At 56.5% G+C, this 18085-nt stretch overlaps 8 protein-coding genes across 8 annotated transcripts; 4 read left to right on the top strand and 4 right to left on the bottom strand.

Annotated features, from left to right (window-relative positions):
• Positions 1 to 26: 26 nt before the first annotated feature.
• On the bottom strand, positions 27 to 3481 carry M421DRAFT_420526 (uncharacterized protein). Its single transcript, XM_033592517.1, has 4 exons — positions 3067 to 3481; positions 2695 to 3007; positions 1484 to 2642; positions 27 to 1435 (listed from the first exon to the last, which is right to left on the bottom strand). Exons 1-4 carry the CDS (start codon positions 3116 to 3118, stop codon positions 374 to 376), a joined length of 2586 nt encoding a protein of 861 aa, XP_033448890.1. The 5' UTR covers positions 3119 to 3481; the 3' UTR covers positions 27 to 373.
• A 1555-nt stretch (positions 3482 to 5036) lies between these two features.
• M421DRAFT_420525 (acetolactate synthase small subunit mitochondrial precursor) lies at positions 5037 to 6478 on the bottom strand. The gene is made up of 2 exons (XM_033592516.1): positions 5481 to 6478; positions 5037 to 5428 (listed from the first exon to the last, which is right to left on the bottom strand). Exons 1-2 carry the CDS (start codon positions 6358 to 6360, stop codon positions 5328 to 5330), a joined length of 981 nt encoding a protein of 326 aa, XP_033448889.1. The 5' UTR covers positions 6361 to 6478; the 3' UTR covers positions 5037 to 5327.
• Positions 6479 to 6487: 9 nt separating this feature from the next.
• Positions 6488 to 8721, top strand: M421DRAFT_151394 (uncharacterized protein). Its single transcript, XM_033587578.1, has 7 exons — positions 6488 to 6915; positions 6969 to 7124; positions 7328 to 7349; positions 7409 to 7461; positions 7509 to 7673; positions 7723 to 7931; positions 7983 to 8721. Exons 1-7 carry the CDS (start codon positions 6631 to 6633, stop codon positions 8611 to 8613), a joined length of 1521 nt encoding a protein of 506 aa, XP_033448888.1. The 5' UTR covers positions 6488 to 6630; the 3' UTR covers positions 8614 to 8721.
• A 399-nt stretch (positions 8722 to 9120) lies between these two features.
• Positions 9121 to 11807, top strand: M421DRAFT_5100 (aconitate hydratase mitochondrial precursor; the record flags this gene model as incomplete). Its single annotated transcript, XM_033594883.1, has 4 exons — positions 9121 to 9165; positions 9280 to 10142; positions 10201 to 10715; positions 10768 to 11807. 4 exons carry the CDS (start codon positions 9121 to 9123, stop codon positions 11805 to 11807), a joined length of 2463 nt encoding a protein of 820 aa, XP_033448887.1.
• Positions 11808 to 12033: 226 nt separating this feature from the next.
• M421DRAFT_420522 (ribonuclease H-like protein) lies at positions 12034 to 13670 on the top strand. Its single transcript, XM_033592515.1, has one exon. The coding sequence runs from the start codon at positions 12254 to 12256 to the stop codon at positions 13472 to 13474; it is 1221 nt and encodes a 406-aa protein (XP_033448886.1). The 5' UTR covers positions 12034 to 12253; the 3' UTR covers positions 13475 to 13670.
• An 87-nt stretch (positions 13671 to 13757) lies between these two features.
• On the bottom strand, positions 13758 to 14390 carry M421DRAFT_5098 (uncharacterized protein; the record flags this gene model as incomplete). The annotated part of the gene is made up of 2 exons (XM_033594882.1): positions 13758 to 13876; positions 13955 to 14390. 2 exons carry the CDS (start codon positions 14388 to 14390, stop codon positions 13758 to 13760), a joined length of 555 nt encoding a protein of 184 aa, XP_033448885.1.
• Positions 14391 to 15261: 871 nt separating this feature from the next.
• M421DRAFT_5097 (uncharacterized protein) lies at positions 15262 to 16146 on the bottom strand (the record flags this gene model as incomplete). The annotated part of the gene is made up of 1 exon (XM_033594881.1): positions 15262 to 16146. The coding sequence occupies one exon, from the start codon at positions 16144 to 16146 to the stop codon at positions 15262 to 15264; it is 885 nt and encodes a 294-aa protein (XP_033448884.1).
• Positions 16147 to 17028: 882 nt separating this feature from the next.
• On the top strand, positions 17029 to 18084 carry M421DRAFT_62379 (vacuolar membrane PQ loop repeat protein; the record flags this gene model as incomplete). Its single annotated transcript, XM_033595958.1, has 3 exons — positions 17029 to 17136; positions 17198 to 17365; positions 17428 to 18084. The coding sequence occupies 3 exons, from the start codon at positions 17029 to 17031 to the stop codon at positions 18082 to 18084; spliced, it is 933 nt and encodes a 310-aa protein (XP_033448883.1).
• Between the last annotated feature and the right edge of the window lies 1 nt (position 18085).

Raw genomic sequence — 18085 nt, 5'->3', positions numbered from 1 at the left:
ATCTTAGGCATGCTTCCTTTGATGAGGTTCAATCTGCTTGAAATTTGAATTCTTTTGGGTTACGTTAATGATATCTGCATGTATGCATACTAACAGGACGTGCAGAGGCTATCGCGCTCATGCCTACACCACAGCGCCTCGTCCCAGTTCTGGTATTTCCAACGTGATCCGATCCCAGGCTCGAGATCCAAGGATATCCGACTTGGCTCAAAACGATCGCTCCAGAGCGCCGAACACGCTGAAAAACTAAATGAAGCGATACCCGCATCCTCTTCCTCCTTCCTCATGAATATGTGCGTACCCTCCTACCCGTATATGCCTTTTCACCTATTCATACATCCGCTTTCTCCCTTCTAAACATTACTATCCTCCTTCATACCCTCAAAACCCATAGCAGCAGCAGAACATCCAATCCGAGCAACGCAAGCACAATGCTCAAAACAATACCCTGATGTATCCAACCAAGACGCTCCCTCCGCGTCTTCATACTGACGACAGCAACGATACATAAGACCAGCGTGCACACCGCACCAAAAAGCACACCTACGTCTACGGCCCCTCTCTCCTTCTTGCGACTGGTCATCGTCATCAAGCCGAGGATGAAGTGCATCGCGAATGCAGCAGCCAGGCATGTCGAGTAGAAGCGGAGCTTAGTCCTCTCCCGCTCGCGGTCGCGAGTCTGCAGCTCGCTAAGCAGGGATCTACGCTCTGTCAGGGCTTCAGCATCCTGGTAAGGATTGATCCTGCCCCGGAAAATAGTGCTAAAATAGCCCTCGTGAGTACTGCCGTTCTGCGACGAGATAGTGCCGTAATTCGACCGAAGGTTCCAACCCAACGGGCTCTCGCTTCCAGAGTCTTCGTCGTCTGTTGTGACATCGGCGGACAAGAGAGAGTGTTCTTCTGCCTGAAGTCGCATGCCGAACATCTTCCTGGTCTTCTTTGTCCAGGCTTCGAGCGTCTCTTGCCCAGGGAACTTGGCGGAAGCATTCGGATCGACGTAGATGTAGTATCCCTGATCCTCGTCTTCGGGATGGTCATATTCGTTCCAATAGCGCTGCGTCTCCGGCTCTTCTCGAACAACCGGAGGTGGATAATCCGCGTATGGCGTGCGGTGCTTCTTCCTGAAAGCTTGCAGGGAAGGTGGATCCACGAAGTCCTGTGCTGAGGTCGCGGAGGACTCGCCGTTGCGAAGCGTCGAGGGGCTCAGCTGACCGTCGAATGAGGTGTTGGAGGTCGAAGTCATTGGCGGTGAGGACTGTGTATTGGAGCCGCTTGTGCTGCCTCTGTTCTTGCGGCTTTGCCTCTTGACCGGGTCTGGTAGCTTGCGAATATCCTTGTCGAGGAGCGAGATCCAGTGAGGTGCAGACATGGAGCTGGGTTTACAGCATGTCCACACAGCATGCGCCTCGATAGAGAAGCCACGTATGCGCTCGACCTATTAACGTTAGTGGAGTCGCATGAGGAGTGTTAAGTTATGACTTACCAGATGACTCCGGTCGAGTGTCTGGATCAAGGATGCAGCGTAGTTTCCCTCACGACGAACCTCCAGTAGAGCGTGAGGGAACTTGGTCGAGCTTCGACTCGCCGTCTGTGCCCAATCATCGCTCCCCAAGTCCTTGACTAGAGACTCCTTCATGAAGATCTCACGGTCCAACGTAGCCCAAATACCACCCAAAGGATTGTTGTGCAATCCGGCGAACCTGGTGCGCAAAGCACCTACACCAGCGATAGGCGTGATCTCTTTGTGCTCAGTCAGCCATTGTCGAATTGTTTGAGTTTCCATTTCGCCATCATCGAAGGACCCTGTGCGATCCACAAAGCGAACGTTCTGCTTATCTGGCAGTGGTTTCGACGTGTCCAGGAAGGCCTCTGTAAACTTGCGCTTCAGCTTCGCGATTTTGATGTCGTCAGGTGACTGTGTACGAGAGTCGCTCGCTGTACATACGACAATCGCAGCGTCAGCCGCTGCAGAGAAGCGAACATTGGCGGCCGCCTTGATGCCGACGTTGCCCTTATCATCCTCAATAGAGCCAATAGTACTGGCGTTCTGCTTGATGGCAAAAGCTTCGGCGTAGTCCAGTACTTGAAGACCAACTTGATCTTCATTGCCAAAGTAACGATCAGTAAGGGCGCTTGAGGACTTGCGGCGCAGAGGCGTTGAATTGACAGAATTTCTCCGTGATGTGAGCTTGGTGCTCTTGGTGTGAAGTCGCATGTGTTGGAGTAGCACCACTTGAGCCTCCACTACATGATCGGGGTGTATCCAGTACGTGGCCTTTTGACCATTGGTGCCCAGTGGTACAGTGGACAGAGCAAGATCGAAATCCAGCTGGTCATCATGCTCGAGAGCTTTCGAGATGCGTGCAGCCGGCAGCTGGGCATCAGCATCCTTGATGTGAACCATGGATACATTTTCGCTATCGAAGACTGAGCGGAGCGCGCCGAGAACATCGATGTATTGATCGAGAAGGTAGCCTAGATCCAGCTGAAAAAGGCTGTCTGAACGGCTAGTGACCTCATCTTTGAAGGTGTGAGGAAGCTCCCTGTCTGTCGTCCAGCGCTTGTACTTCTTAAGGATTTTTGCAAAACCCGTTCGCTGAACGACTACGAAGCGTGAAAGCGAGCGGATCTCCTCGGAAGTCCTGTGGTTTATTAGCCTCAGGTGCTGTACGCCCTTCGATGCGTGATGCATACCGTGCAACATCCGCGTCTATCTTTGCGTATCTCTCAACTGTCCTGGCTGGCAGACGACCTTCAGGCGATTGCTTTGAGCGCAACTGTTCCAGACTCCTTCCGATGTGGTCCAATCGCCGTTCGATCTCCCCGCTCTTGCTCCGGACAAAAAGGTTTATGCGATCGTGCTGCGCCTGCAGGACTTTGAGGAACGTTTCGCTAAAGGCTCTCTCTGTGCTGCCTGTGCCTGATCCGGGGATCGAAACGGCTTTATTCGTGCCAGATGTCGTCTGGTGCTTGATTAAGTCTTTGAGATAATCATAGTCGATGTTAACTGCGCACAACGTCGTTAATTGTGTAGCCGAGGGATGTCATAGCACCGACGTCACCTACAATGGCCCCATTCAGGAATGCTCCTTTGGCGCAATGTGTCGCCGTATTTCATATCCCAGGCTAAGGATGTAGCAATGCACCCTATGTGTTAAGACTGCGATCGAAGGGGTCCGCAGGTCTTTGTGCTAGGTAACACGAGTAGTGAATGGAGAACAATCTGGGCGCCAACGTCAGATAACGGTGCCCGACTGTCGAGATATGAATTGGCTGGCTCAATAATAACCGCACTCGGTCTCGTTGCTGCAGGTAATATCAAACGAACTAACGCAATGGACCTGTCGATGCAGTCGATGGTTGAGGGAAGATGGAATGTTGCGGACTGCTCACCGGACGGTACGAGTGGATGATTGATGTCGGTCAAGCCAAGATGCGATTGCGGTGGTTATCGCGAAGGTCCGAAAACGCAGGATGTAATCGCGAACGGCTATCGCAAATTGAAGGACTAATCTTGCAGAGAACGCAATAGGAAGACGAGATTGCATGAGCGACACGGCGCAGGAACGCCGTGTTATGAGCATCGCAGCGAATGGACGGTTTGTGACGAGGGTGATGCCCGCCCGGCCATCAAGGCTAGCTCCTGCCGCGCCGCGGAGCCGAGTTCCTGATAGCAAGGTCAACGATCCCTACTAGGCGTTCATGCTCAATTGCAGGGTTCCATTGCCGACCTCCATCACTGATACGGAACACATCGTGAAGCACGTTTCAACCTCCGGAAGTGGTCAAGGCTGACGCTGAATGCAGCCACCGACAAAATTGCCAGGGTCTGCAGCTGCAGGATTACGGTGCAGATTCCAGAAGTAAGAAAACTTTCACAGACTTCATCATGCTACAGCTCAGAGTCAGAGCGCGATCGCGGTGGATGGAAATACGAATCAGGATGTGAGACCCACTTCAGCAGGCCGAACACTCAACGACTGGGGTCATTCGGTAACTTGCCGGAGAGCCGCAGACGGCAGCATCCTGCGCTGCGATCTGAGTGGTCTGTTTGGAGGAAAATTTGTATGCGTCAAGTGCACTCTTGTGTCGACCGTCCACGATGGTACCTAACGCTGCACGAACAACCCCCAATGGAGAACTTCAGGTCGCGGATGTGGTACCGGGGCCGGTCGGTGGACCATCTCGTGCCATGGTCCACTGGCTCTGAAGCGGCATGTGGTGGTAAATCAGCGTGGTAGGTTACGAGGTGTTACCTGGCTTGAGCGGACGGGTTCTAGACGTATTGCTTGTGGTGTTTTCGTGTAGAAACTTCGCGTAGACCCATCAGGTACTGCAGCCAGAGAAAGTGTTGACAGCCCGCCCCACTTGTTGTGTGTTGTGTAGTAGACCCTGCAGCTAAAGGCATCCAGAGCTGCTCATCTATGGTGTGAGAAATGGTCGAGGATATGTCTGACACCGACTATGGAATGCAACTGTATGCTGCGCAGGCCCCAGATAACGACCAATCAACCTATAACTATCGATAAGCTGATGTAGCCAAGGCAATGAAGCTTTCACTTGCAGCGTATCCTTCGCTGATCGTGTTGAATTGAGGTTTGCGTCCGCGGACAACGAAAGCGGGAAGAACTTTTGTGGACACCTGCCCGTTCTTGCATGACACTGCAGATGGGATGCAGGAATGCGCTTAAATGGAAGGAAGAAGAGGCAGGTCGTCACTTCGCTTCTGTGATTGGCCATAGCACGCCTGAAACTTTCTGTGCCCTGTAACTTCCCAAAAGGCGAAGTTGAGTGTCGTTCATTGACTGCATTCATCTCTTACTCGTGATTGTAAGGGCGATGAAGAGCGTCGTTGCGATTGTCGCACTGTGCTCGAGCAAACACAGCTTCACCAGTCAGTCCTGACACAACAGCATATGGACCGGGCGGCTCAACCTTACACTCTTAACGCGAAAACGACAGCTCTTCCTGCCGTTATGGGGACGAATCCTGGAGCGTGACAGCCGCCACTTTCAATGTCAGATGGAGGGCGAATGACTCGAAAAGTGGATGGGCACTGGGCCAGTGTTGCATTTGATATATACACCAGACACGCAGCGGCAGCGAAATTGAACGTCAGCATGAATACTGGAATACCTACATGGCAAATATCGCGACATAGTATTGACCCACTTGTCATCTTGTAACTGCGCAAGTTCCAATCCGTAATGCCACATCGCCAACGGTGAACGCCAGACCCCGACTACCGGTAGATTACACGCAAAGATCAAGACATCCCCAAAGCAGTAAGTGTTCTAATCTACTTAGACTCTTCTGGCGATAGGAATTTAGCCGGGAGGCAACAGGCTTGTGTCGACAATATCCTCTGCGTCCTTCTCTCCAACGTCATCAGAGCTGTGAATGGGGGAACGAGGAAGAGCCATGAGTCCTGTTTGACGTCAGTTCAGATACCATGTGAGAGATTGGACCAGTAGACTTACCAGTTCGTGCAGACTCCAGGATACCGAATGGAGCAATGAGCTTCATAAAGGAGTCGATCCTGTCCGATTTCGCAGAAAGCTCGACGATGCAGTTGTTGGTGCTGATATCCAAGACCTTGCCCTTGAACTGGTGGGTCATGAAAGTAATGGCTCGCAAGTGCTCGTGCTTATGACGGAGCGCTTGAGAAACAGCGAGGTTGCTAGGGTGGAAGTCCTTCCTCAGAGAATCGCGAGCAGCCTCCTCGGCGAATGCCTGACGCTCCTCCTCGCTCAACTCCTCAGGGTTGAAGTCCAAATCTGGGTTATGGGCCATGTCGCGGTGGTGGGCAAGAAGCTCCTCAAAGTACTCAGGACCGAGAATGGAGATCTTGGCAAGGAGCAGCTCGCGCTGAACGAGAGGAGATTCCGTGTAGTCAAGGACGGCCCAGACAGGGACCAGATCCTCAAGCTGGCGACGGGCCTGCTCTATGACACCCTCCTGTCCCTGCAGAACAATCGTCATGCGAGAGAGGTCATCGACTTCGGTGTTGCAGACGACGAGACTGTCAATGTTGAAACCACGAGCAGCCAGGATACCAGAGACGCGAGACAGTACACCCGGCTCGTTCTGCACCAAGCAGTTGAGGATGTGCTTCTTGTGGGGCTTTTGCGAAGGTGTAGGGGTCTCGTATAGGATGCTGCTAACAGCAGCCGGGGCAGACCAAGCTGGAGGGCGGTCTTCGGTAGGGAGAGGCGCGATGCGGCGGTGCAGAGCCTTGTATGCCAAAGCTTGCGTGGACGACGATTGAGAGCTCGATGCCCTCGTTTGCTGACGCACAGCTCCGGCGCATTGCCGACCGAGGTAGCTGCGCAGAGGCAGCAGAGCCCGCTGTGATGCCATCAGATATCAACTAGCCTGAGTGAGTTAATTGAAAGACGGCGTCTTTTTGCGAGGGTGAGACTTGTTGTTCGGTGTTGATAAATGTTTGAGCTTCCCCAGAGCGCCCAGAATTTCTGACTCCGACCTCGGCCAGACGTGATTGGGCCCTGCGGCGGCGTGGAAGGGAACCACACGGCAGGCGCTAGCGAGCAAACTACTGTCCGCGCTTTTGACCAGGCCACTATCACGTTCACTGTAACATCAATTCGTACTCTGCAACTACGTGCAACCATGTCCGACGAACGACGACCGCGATCGCGCTTCGACAGCGACGAGCCTGAACGCCCCGCACGCTCGCGTTTCGATACAGACCGTCGCTCGAGATCGCCCTCGCGGAGAGAATCGGAGTCGCTTCGTGAACGCAGCCCAGTGGCTCGTGAGGCAACAAACAGCCCATCGAACGCAGGCACCAAGAACAAGGCAGCAGCGGCGGCGGCAGCTGCGGCTGCGAGGATCAATGCGCAGATCCAAGCGAAGAAGGGCATCCAGCATGTCGATGTGCCGCCTATTCGTGCTGTACTTCTCCTCTGTCGCAAAGTTGCTGGATCCCTACTGACAATTCTTTGCAGGCGCTTACTCCCCCAGTCGTCAAGTCGCCGTCTGTCAACTCTGGCCCGCCTGTCACCAGCGAGATATACCAACAAGATGGTGACTTCATCAAAGATATTGAAATCAACGATCTTAGGAATCGCTATACTCTGACTAAAGGAGCTGTACAAAAAAGGGTAAATTACTTCTGTCTATCACTGATTGTTTAGGATCATGTCTGCTCGAAGCTACTGCGGCGCTGCTGCATTATGACAGTGTCGCAGGGCTCGAGTTGTGCACGCTGTTTGCGCATTTCTTCTCACGGAGATCTGGAGCTTACTTGATCTTCTAGCTGCCCCACAACCCATTTAGCATATGCTGACATCGATGTGACATCTAGATCAAAGACGATACTGGCGCCGGTACGCATACTCGAAATCCCTCTGGCTACGTTAGAATGTTCTGCTTATACTTACGCAAGATGTCACTACTCGAGGAGAATACTATCCAGACAAGAGCATGGCCACCGCTGCTGTAAGTCTGACAGCTGCCTTTCTGTTGTTAACACTAATCGCTGTCAGAACCCACCTCTATATCTCCGTGTTACTAGCACATCGAAGGAAGGACTCGACCAAGCTGTCAAGATGATCGAAGAGATGCTGACACAGGAATTGCCCAACTTGGTAGATGAGCGCCGTTTCCGTCGCCGCGAACCGGAGAATTTTGAGCGTGACGAGTTTGGACGCGTGAGTGTCACGCTTTGCCTGTTGAAGTGCGAACACTGACCTTGTGCAGCGCAAATGGCCTGAGGAAAAGCTTTTTGTTGGTCTCGAACCTATCAGTGGCTTCAACCTGCGCGCACAGGTTGTGGGCCGCGGTGGTGATAACGTCAAGTATATTCAACAAGAGACTAGCTGCAAAGTTCAGATCAAGGGTCGCGGATCTGGCTTCATGGAGCCTCAGTCTGGGCAAGAGAGCGAAGAGCCCATGTTCCTTCACATTGCGTACGTGCTATCTCGTCCAATGACTATAGAGGCTGTACTAACAACTTTTAGTGGACCCCGACCAGAAGGTGTAGCCAAAGCCAAGGAACTCTGCACCGAGCTGCTTGAGAAGGTGAAGGCCGATTACCAGGCGTTTAAGGAACGTCCACCGCCAAACCGCTACGGTGACCGGGATGGCTACGGCGGCGGACGCGGCTATGGTGATCGTGGCGATCGTGGCGAACGCGGTGACCGCGGTGACCGTGGTGGTGATCGCGACCGAAGCCAGAGCTACGGCTATGGAGGTGCAGGTGGTTATGGTGGTGGTTACGGCGCACAGAATGGTGCCCCTGACGCTCCAGCTACTCCTGCTGGTGTTGCTGACCCCAACGCTCAAGCTGCTGATTACAACGCCCAGTACGCCCAGTGGGCCGCATACTATGCGCAAAATCCGTCTGAGGACCCATACGCTGCATATGGCGGCTTTGCAGCAGTCATGGCTCAGTACTCGCAAGGCTATGGACAGTACTATGGTCAAGCTTACACAGCCGGACAGACACAGTCTCCTGCCACCGGAGCTGCAGCGCCTCCACCTCCGCCTGCAGAGCCTACAGGCTATGGAGCCCCTCCGCCACCCCCTCCGCCACCTGCCGGTTCGCCCGGAGCTGGCTATGGTGCAGTCCCTCCTCCACCAGGCTTGTAAGTGTCTTGCAGCTACAAGTATCTCACCAGAATGTATACAGCACAGAAACCTCGACCTGCAGTCCGACAGTATGCATAGTGCGACTCATGTATTCTTCTGCTTTTACTGTTGGCGAAGGCTTCACTCAGCAAATCCCTGAGATGGATTGCCCTTCAGTGTAGTTTGCTCAATTTGAGGGCAGAGCTGCGTTTTAATAGCGAATACAAAGGTTTAAAATGAGCGCATCGAAGTACAGAGTAATCACACTTTGTCACATGTTACATCTGCAACTCAAGTACCCAGAACCAAAGTGCACATCGACAAGAACACTGCAGCACTCTGGCAGCCGGCAAATATGCCGTGCGCTGACTTCCAAGCAATTCGTGATTGGTCGAATGGTCGAGATAGTGACAGGGGTTCGCCCCAGAGCGACACCGGCCCGAGGCCGCGGAGTGCTTTGGTCCACATTTTTGTTGCCAATGTCTCTGACTCTGGCACCGCACCAACGCCACAGACAAACACGACAAGATGCGGTCGCAAGTACTGCGAGCCGGACAGGCTGCTAACTGCAGAGTAAGTGACAAATTATGCAATTGGGTGCCGCAGCGGACTTCAGATCAGCTCGCTGTAGACCCAGTGCCACCTTCGAACTTGTGTAGAGACAGTATTGAAGACTGACCTCCGCAGCCTCACCTCCTCACATCCCGCCTTTCCACACAGGCACGATACCTCGCAACTTCCACATCGATCCCAAGCGCCCGCAATGTCGACATCGCCTCGCGAACGCCGCCGTACGAGAAGCTGCTTGGCCGCCTCAGCGAGGTCCGCCGCGTCCTCGGTTCATCACGCCAGCTCACCCTTGCCGAGAAGATCTTGTACTCGCATTTGGATTCTCCTGAAGAGTCGCTGCTCAGCAACACCAACAACGGACGCGACATCCGCGGACAGGCCAACTTGAAGCTCAAGCCAGATCGCGTGGCTATGCAAGATGCTAGTGCGCAGATGGCGCTTTTGCAGTTTATGAGCTGTGGACTGCCAACCACAGCGGTCCCTGCTAGTATTCACTGCGACCACCTGATTGTTGGTGAAACCGGCGCAGATGCCGATTTGCCCAAGTCGATTGCGAACAACTCGGAGATTTTCGATTTCTTGGAAAGTGCGGCAAAGAAGTATGGTATTGAGTTCTGGCCTCCTGGTGCTGGTATTATCCATCAGTCTGTCTTGGAGAACTACTCTGCTCCTGGACTCATGATGCTTGGTACTGACAGTCACTCTGTCAACGCTGGTGGTCTCGGCGCTATTGTCATTGGTGTTGGCGGTGCTGATGCCGTCGATGCTCTTGTTGACGCGCCCTGGGAACTGAAGGCACCCAAGATCCTCGGTGTCAAGCTTACAGGTGAGCTCAACGGTTGGGCTTCTCCCAAGGATGTTATCCTGAACTTGGCGGGTCAGCTCACAGTTCGTGGTGGAACCGGCTACATTATCGAGTACTTCGGAGAGGGTATCAAGTCTCTGTCTGCTACCGGTATGGCCACTATTTGCAACATGGGGTGAGTCTGCTTTCTCGTAGCCTGGGTCAAAACGACTGAGTACTAACGTCGATCTTAGTGCGGAAGTTGGCGCCACGACTTCGCTGTTCCCCTTCTCGCAGGCTCACGTTCCCTATCTCCAAGCGACAAATCGTGGACCGATCGCGGAAGCTGCACTAAAGATCGCTCGGTCGCCAATGGGGCGCAATCTCCTGCAAGCCGACCCCGAAGCCGCCTACGACAAGGTCATCGAAATCAACCTCTCTACCCTCGAGCCTCACATCAACGGCCCCTTCACCCCTGATCTCTCCACCCCTCTGTCCAAGTTCAAGTCGGTTGTCGAAGAGAAGGGCTGGCCGCAGACCTTCGGTGCGGGACTCATTGGCAGCTGCACAAACAGCTCTTACCAGGATATGCAGCGATCAGAGGACATCGTCAAGCAGGCCGCGGCTGCTGGCCTGAAGCCTAAGGCCAATTTCTTCATCACACCAGGCAGTGAGCAGATCAGGGCTACTCTCGAGAGGGACGACACCATCAAGACCTTCGAGACCGCTGGTGGCACAGTTCTCGCCAACGCTTGCGGCCCTTGCATTGGTAAAATTCCCCATCCTTTTGTCATGTGTGGATTTCACTAACAGTCTTACAGGACAGTGGACAAGAACCGACGAGGTCAAGAAGGGCGAATCAAACGCCATCTTCACATCGTACAACCGCAACTTCCCCGGTCGCAACGACGGCAACCGCGCTACTATGAATTTCCTCGCCTCTCCCGAACTCATTACCGCCATGGCCTATTCGGGATCTACCACGTTCAACCCCATGACTGACAGCATCAAGACCCCGTCCGGCGAAGACTTCAAGTTCCAGCCACCCAAGGGTATTGACCTGCCAACTGCTGGTTTTGAGGAGGGCAGGGCTGAGTTCCTCCCCACCCCTGGAGTGGCTGACCCCAGTGTCGAAGTCCAGGTCAGCCCTACATCATCGCGTCTGGCTCTCCTGGACCCCTTCTCGCCGTTCCCCTCATCTGAGCTGAATGGATTGAAGGTGCTTTACAAGGTCAAGGGACAGTGTACAACTGACACTATTTCGGCTGCAGGTCCTTGGCTCAAGTACAAGGGTCACCTGCCCAACATCTCCGAGAACACTTTGATCGGCGCTGTCAACGCCGAGACCGACGAAGTGAACGTTGCCTATGATACCGATGGCTCCAAGACCTCGATCCCTGAGCTTGCCAAGCGCTGGAAGGAGCAGGGTACCGAGTGGCTTGTTGTCGCCGAGCACAACTACGGTGAGGGCTCTGCCCGCGAGCACGCGGCTCTGCAGCCCCGCTACTTGGGCGGACGCATCATCCTCACCAAGTCTTTCGCACGTATCCACGAGACCAATCTGAAGAAGCAGGGTATGGTCCCGCTGACATTCGCCAACGAGTCCGACTACGATTTGATCGACTCGTGCGATGAGGTGTCGACAAGAGGTCTGTTGGAGACTCTGCAGAACGGCGGCAAGGGCGAGATCGAGCTCGTTGTCAAGAAGAAGGATGGCAAGGAGGTTGTCGTCAAGACCAAGCACACCCTTACCAAGGACCAGAGCGCGTTCGTGCTTGCGGGTAGCGCTCTGAACTTGCTTGCTGCACAGGCAGCCGAGTCGAGGGAGGAGGTGACTCGTGCGAATGAGCTTTCTGATTAAGCTGTCCCGTTTCGTCTGGTTTAAAAGGAAAGCCTGGTGTAGGCGGTGTCTGTACATATGTGTAGCGATATCCAAGTTTGAATTTGATTGAACGCCTTGAATAAGAATTACGAACATGTGTGGCGACGGGCGTTGCTTTCTGATGAGGTTACTACGCGACGCGCTAGTGATATTGTTTCCATGTCCACGCGCAGGCCTCCACCTTTTCGTCAACATCAACAACACAATCCAATGCTACTTACCATACCGACCCCTGTTGATCCCGACTCGAATTCACTTTGAGCATCAAATCTGTCCTCACGATGATCAAGTCTGCACGAAAGGGTTTGAGACTGTCGTGCATTTCACGTAACTCTTGGCTCGGGATATCCACATAACACCACCACTGCAAATTGATCTCCAGCCGGTCGACCCCCAAGCTCATTCCCATATACTTCCTGAGCACCATGGCACCCAAGAAAGCAACCCTGACCTCCAAAGCCCTCCAAGCTCTACTCACACGCATCGGCTCAGCATCGTCAGGAACCAAAAGCGCGCTCCTCCGGCGATTTCAGCGCGACCTCCCCAGAGTCTACGGCTTCTGTCCGCAATCCGCAGAGATCGCACCACAGCTGGAATCACGGAGCCGCAAGGTACGGGTCATCAGCATCGACATGGGCATCAAGAACCTAGCATTCTGCGACGCCGAGATAGCATACCCATCCCCCGTGCCCAAGTCAAAGCAAAGCCTCGACGCCACCATGCAAGTCATGCGCTGGAAGAAACTCGACCTCGTAGAAGTTACATCGCGAGACAGCAGACAAGACCCCGAAGCTGCCGAGGAAGACATCAGCCAATTCTCGCCCTCGGTCCTCTCGAAGACCGCTTACAAGCTCATCACGGAAGAAGTCCTGAACGTGAATCCAGATGTGATCCTCATCGAGAAACAGCGCTGGCGCTCGGGTGGCGGCAGCGCGGTCCAGCAGTGGACTGTGCGCGTCAACACGCTCGAGGCCATGCTGTGGGCTGTGCTGGAGACGGTGAAGCGGACGCAGCAATTCCGATCTGGAAGCACCGAGGCGCTCGCGACAAAGACGTTCGAGGTGCGCGCCGTGGATCCCAAGCGCGTGGGCCAGTACTGGCTGGGGCGGCACACCCAAGCGCTCTCGGAACGGGAGCAGGGCGCGGATCATGCTCTCGCGGAACGTGCAGAAGCCCCCGACGCCGTCGATGATGCCACGGACACGAGTGCGAAGAAACCCAGCCGCAGCAAAGCAGAGAAGAGCGCAAAGATCGCCGTGCTCCGCTCCTGGCTGGCGCAGGATGCAATGTCCACCGCGCCCTCTACGCCAACTCGCACGCCGCACATCACGTTCCGCATCGACGCGGGCGCAGAAGCAACGCGGCAGGCGCTGCTGCGCATCGCCAAGGCACCGCGGAGGAAGAAGGCGTTGAAAGCCGCAAAGAGTCGCGGTGAGGATGGAGGGGTGGTGGAAGAAGGTCCGGCAGCGGAGATGAAGAAGCTAGACGATGTTGCCGACTGCTTCCTCCAGGCTGCGGCGTGGGTCGCGTGGGAGTCGAATCGGATGCAGCTGCTCGCTGCGGTGGACGGCGACACGACAGTCTCTTCAGCTGCGGTGGACGAGGCCGCGATAGCGAAGATGATCGAGGACGTCGGCAGTGCGTAGATTCATCCGAGACCTTGGACGAGGAAGCGTCTGCAAGCCTTGACGACGTGAGAGTGAGGCAATACTACATTACGTCGACCACATGCAATCGTCGTATCGAGACTGATGTGCACATTACGTCCACTATTAGACATCAGATATCAGACATCAGACATTACCCAGTTCCCTCGCCAACAGTTCCCTCGCTACCAGTTCCCTCGCTACCAGTTCCCTCGCCACCAGTTCCCTCGCCACCAGTTCCCTCGCCACCAGTAGACCCAATCTCCATGTCCATGTCCACCGCCTACCCTTCACAGATCAAATCATAATCCGGAAATAGCGGATCAGGCCCGATATTCATGCTGGCAACCGGCGTCTTGAAGTCCTTTACCGTCGCCGTCTGCTGTGCCTGACTACATTTATCTGCACTGGTCAGCACCGCACCGTGCTGGGCCTACACAGGCCCTCTCCGTTGCCCACGCGCCCGGGGTTAAAACATACCTTTCTGCGCCCCGCACATGTCAACCGTGACATCCCCATTGGCCCCCTTCTTCCCCTCCTGCTTCCCATTCCCCTTGTCCTTATCCTTGGCACCCCCACCGCCGCCGCCACCCTTTGCGTTCGCCAGCTGCTGACACCCCTGGAACTGCTCATCGCAGCTCCTCTGCGCGGCGGACGCAAAGTCCGGAAACGAGTTGCCGCCCACGGAGAAGGGGCGGTCCGGGATCCCGCTCTTAGTGATGGGGGATGCGCGCACGCCTCCCAGCGCGGCGGTGAAGGTCTGCAGATCTGCCGTCTGGCGGTAGAACAGCGTGTGCCGTGGCATCAGGGAGATGGCGTAGTCGGAGCCGAGCAGCGGCGGCGCGGGCGTGGATGCGCATGTGGAGGTGAGGGCGAGGAAGAGGAGGATCAGCATCGTGGGCGGGAGCGCGTGCATGGCGGCGAGTACGGGACGTGGTGTGTCGTTTCGTTTCGAGTATGGCGCCGTCGCCGCGACGTGCAATGGGTGGTGGTGAATGCGAAGGCGACGGCCAAACAGCGGGCCTGCGCTCCTATGTAGCGCCGAGGCGACCACAGTGGCGCCGCGGATTTGCGTTTCCCTACTAGGAAGCGTGGTGGTGGTGTTGCGACAGTGCTGAAACGCGGACCCCCCCCCCCGAATCCGAACGAGGCGGGAAACGACAGCGAGTTCTGCTGTGCGAAACAAACGACGTCGGTGGATACGCAAAACCACCGAAGAAAGACCCATGCTCGATAAGACCCATGCGCGATAATTCGCGGGACGTCAGGTTTGATTGGGATGTGGTGAAGTCATGTTTTGATTCATGTGCTATTACAATGCCGTACACGACTGACAAGGAAAGTGATGTGGTGAAGCGATGCGGCGAAGCGATGCGGTCGAGCGACCCTATTACATGGTTTTCCTATACCGATAGTAGACGTCTATGACCATCCAGTTTGGAGGAATGAAAATAAATAAATAAAGCAATGATACACGCCTGTGATGCACCGTGGCTGTTCAGGGTATCCAACACGGAAGTATCGGAGAGTGCCGTGGCTGTTCAGGGTATCCAACACAGAAGTATCAGAGAGTGCCGAGGCTGTTCAGGGTATCCAACACAAAAGTATCAGAGAGTGCCGAGGCTGTTCAGGGTATCCAACACAAAAGTATCGGAGAGTGCCGAGTCGTGGATCGACTCGCTGCATACGAGTTTGAGATGCCACTCACCCGTGGTTTTCGCAAAGCTGGAAGTAGTGTCGTGGTCGTCGTGAACGCAGCGGGGCTGCCAGTGTGCGTGCTTGGTCGATTAAAAGTTGGCTGCTGCGTTCGGACGTCCGCCGGGGTTGTGGTACTGCTCGAGATTCGACTGGAAGGGCGAGGCGCCCGTGTTGGCGGGCTTGTCGCCGAGGGCTGCACCGGTGCCGGCCATGAGGTCGTCGTCGTCCTCGGTGACTCGGCTCTGGCGCTTCTTCATGCGCCAGAAGACGAGGGCAATGCCGCCGAGGAGGAGAGCGCCACCGACACCACCGACGACGCCGCCAATGACCTTTTTATTGCTCTCGCTCAGACCGCCGCCGCCGCCGCTGCTGCCGCTCTGGGCCTCTGGCGCGTCGGTTACGGTGGCGGCGCCGGTGGTGGCAAGGACAGTGCTAGAGCCAGTGCTAGTGACAGCCGAAGTCTGGCCGTTGACAATGGTGCTGTAGACGGTGGTGTACACCTGGACCGAGGTGGAGACGAGAGGCGTGGTGCGGACAATGGCCGTGGTGCGGCGAGACGAGGAGGCTGCGGCGGTGGTGGTGGTGGCTGCCGTGGACCCCGCGGCCTGCGTCTCGCTCGAGGGGACGGTGCTGCTCGCAGTGGCCGTGGCCGAGTCGGCGTCGTTTGTGCTCGAGGCAGGTGCAGCGCTCGAGGCAGCAGGGGCGGCCGACGAGGCAGCTGCCGACGAGGCCGGGGCCGCAGACGAGGCGGGCGCTGCGCTCGATGCAGGCGGTGTCGACGAGGCCGCTGGTGTCGAGGACGCTGCCGGGGCGGACGAGGCGGGCGTGTTGCCGGCGGTGCCCGAGGCCTGGCGCTTCTCGTTGTGGTGCAGGTACTCGTTGATGCCGTCGAGGTGCAGGCCGTCAAAGTTGAACGCCGACGCCATGGCAACCAGGGCGAACAGCGCCGCAAGCAGCCACGCCTGGCGCAGCATGGTTGTGTCGGGGGGAGAGAAAGCGAGCGTGTGCGCGTCGGCGGCGACGGAAGCAGCGGACGGGTGCGGATCGTGTCCGGGCGGTGGGTGCGGATTGTGTCGGGGCGGTGGGTGCGCGTATCCGGTGTAGTGTGGTGTGGTGTAGTGTGGTGTAGTGTAGTGTGGTGTAGTGTGGTGTGGTGTGGTGTGGTGTGGCGTGGTGTGGTGTGGTCGCGGTGGTGCCGGAAGAGACTCACGGGGGCGTTGGTGATGGATGGGGTGACATAAGCGAGGAAAGCGGAAAAAACAAAGGGCGTTGCACGACGGCGGGAGTGATGGCTGATGCGCCGGTGCGGCAGATGACAGAGCGCCCTCGAGTCGGGGGGCGCTCAAAATAGCAAACGGCGCACGGCGAGGTCGTCTGCCGGGGCCGGCTGGCAGGCACCCAAACTGGCCAGGCAGCGCCCTGCATTGAAGTCTGCGTTCCAGCCAGCAATAATAATATTGACTGCGAAAATTCTCCCCCCCCCAAAACACGCTCCCTCGCCCGTAGGCCTGATAGCGCAGCGTGAAGCGCGTCAAGGGCGTGTGCACGTAAGCTGCAAGCTGCAAGCTGCAAGCTGCGAGCATCAAAACGCCCACCGCGGCCATGTCTCGCGGCGAGGGACATCGTCTGCAGCGCTCTCGAATCTGCTAGCCCGGCCAATCACGACGACGCTATTGTTCTGTCGTCGCGCACCAGCCCTCGGCCTGGCTCCCCTTCCGGCCTGTCTGCGTCATAGCAACCGGGGCTCAACCAAAATTCCAAGGCGCGCGCAAGCTGCAGAGAAGCTCGAATTCTTGTCCACAGTTGTCGTCGCAGCCGCACGGGAACTCTAGCAGACACCACAATACACGCCCGCCATGTCGACCTTTGCCGCGGCGACGGCTGCTGCCCACCACCTGACGGCGCGCGAGGCCCTCAGCGGTATCTGGGGCTCCATCAGCCTCTGTGCCTGGATATTCCTGCTGGTGAGGCTGTCCTGCCCTGTCCGGCCCAGGCCCTGCTCTTCTCGTGTGCTGACCAGCCCAGGTCCCCCAATTGATCGAAAACTACAAGTCCGGCTCCGCAGACGGCATCTCGCTCGTCTTCCTCGCCATCTGGTTCATTGGCGATGTCACCAACCTCGCCGGCGCCCTCTGGGCCGGCCTGGTGCCGACCGTCATCGCGCTGGCCATGTACTTTTGCGTAGCTGACCTGGTACGCCACTCGTACCGCTTCAACCCGCCCGAGAGCTGTGCATGCTGACCCTGACCGTCCAGATCCTCATCACCCAGTGCGTGTACTACAACACCATCAACGCCCGGCGCACCGCCCGCAAAACCTCGACGCAGTCGGCAAACTCGGTCGAGGCGCCCCTCCTCGGCCGCCGCGACAGCTCCAACGTCGGCCTGCCGGGCAGCCACAGGCGCGACAGCCAGGCCTCGCGCCGCCGCCGCGCCTCGTCGCTGCCCACCATCCTCGACGTCGACGACGTCCCCAGCGAGTGGATGAAGAACACCGTCTCGGTATTCGGTGTCATGGCCGTCGGCGCCGCCGGCTGGGCCATTGCCTGGCAGAGCGGCGTGTGGCTTCCGCAGCCCACGCGCACCGGGGACGCGCCGCCCATTGCCCTTGGCGCCGAGATACTGGGCTACGTGAGCGCCGTGTGCTACCTGGGCGCTCGCGTGCCGCAGATCATCAAGAACCAGCGCGAGCGCTCGTGCGAGGGCCTGTCGCTGCTGTTCTTCATGCTCAGCCTGCTCGGCAACGCCACCTACGGCGCCGGCATCCTGTTCCACTCCACCGAGAAGGAGTACTTTGTCACCAACCTGCCCTGGCTCATCGGCTCGCTCGGCACCATGGTCGAGGACGCCGTCATCTTTATGCAGTTCCGCGCCTTTGGCACCGGCGAGGCGCTGTCCTCTGTTGATGCGTAAA

This window comes from Didymella exigua (assembly GCF_010094145.1).
Source record: "Didymella exigua CBS 183.55 unplaced genomic scaffold M421scaffold_13, whole genome shotgun sequence".
NCBI lineage: Eukaryota > Fungi > Ascomycota > Dothideomycetes > Pleosporales > Didymellaceae > Didymella > Didymella exigua.
Note: the sequence above shows the minus strand (reverse complement) of the source record. Positions and strands in the feature narration are given on the sequence as shown.

Excerpts from the sequence above, each read along its gene's own strand:
- M421DRAFT_151394 (XM_033587578.1), top strand. The coding sequence starts at position 6,631 with ATGTCCGACGAACGACGACCGCGATCGCGCTTCGACAGCGACGAGCCT. Across the intron at positions 7,462-7,508 it reads AGAGCATGGCCACCGCTGCT|AACCCACCTCTATATCTCCG; the intron begins GTAAGTCTGACA and ends AATCGCTGTCAG. Across the intron at positions 7,674-7,722 it reads AGCGTGACGAGTTTGGACGC|CGCAAATGGCCTGAGGAAAA; the intron begins GTGAGTGTCACG and ends GACCTTGTGCAG.
- M421DRAFT_420522 (XM_033592515.1), top strand. The coding sequence starts at position 12,254 with ATGGCACCCAAGAAAGCAACCCTGACCTCCAAAGCCCTCCAAGCTCTA.
- M421DRAFT_420526 (XM_033592517.1), bottom strand. The coding sequence starts at position 3,118 with ATGAAATACGGCGACACATTGCGCCAAAGGAGCATTCCTGAATGGGGC. Across the intron at positions 3,008-3,066 it reads CATTCCTGAATGGGGCCATT|TTAACATCGACTATGATTAT; the intron begins GTAGGTGACGTC and ends CGTTGTGCGCAG. Across the intron at positions 2,643-2,694 it reads ATAGACGCGGATGTTGCACG|GACTTCCGAGGAGATCCGCT; the intron begins GTATGCATCACG and ends AATAAACCACAG.
- M421DRAFT_420525 (XM_033592516.1), bottom strand. The coding sequence starts at position 6,360 with ATGGCATCACAGCGGGCTCTGCTGCCTCTGCGCAGCTACCTCGGTCGG. Across the intron at positions 5,429-5,480 it reads CCTGGAGTCTGCACGAACTG|GACTCATGGCTCTTCCTCGT; the intron begins GTAAGTCTACTG and ends GACGTCAAACAG.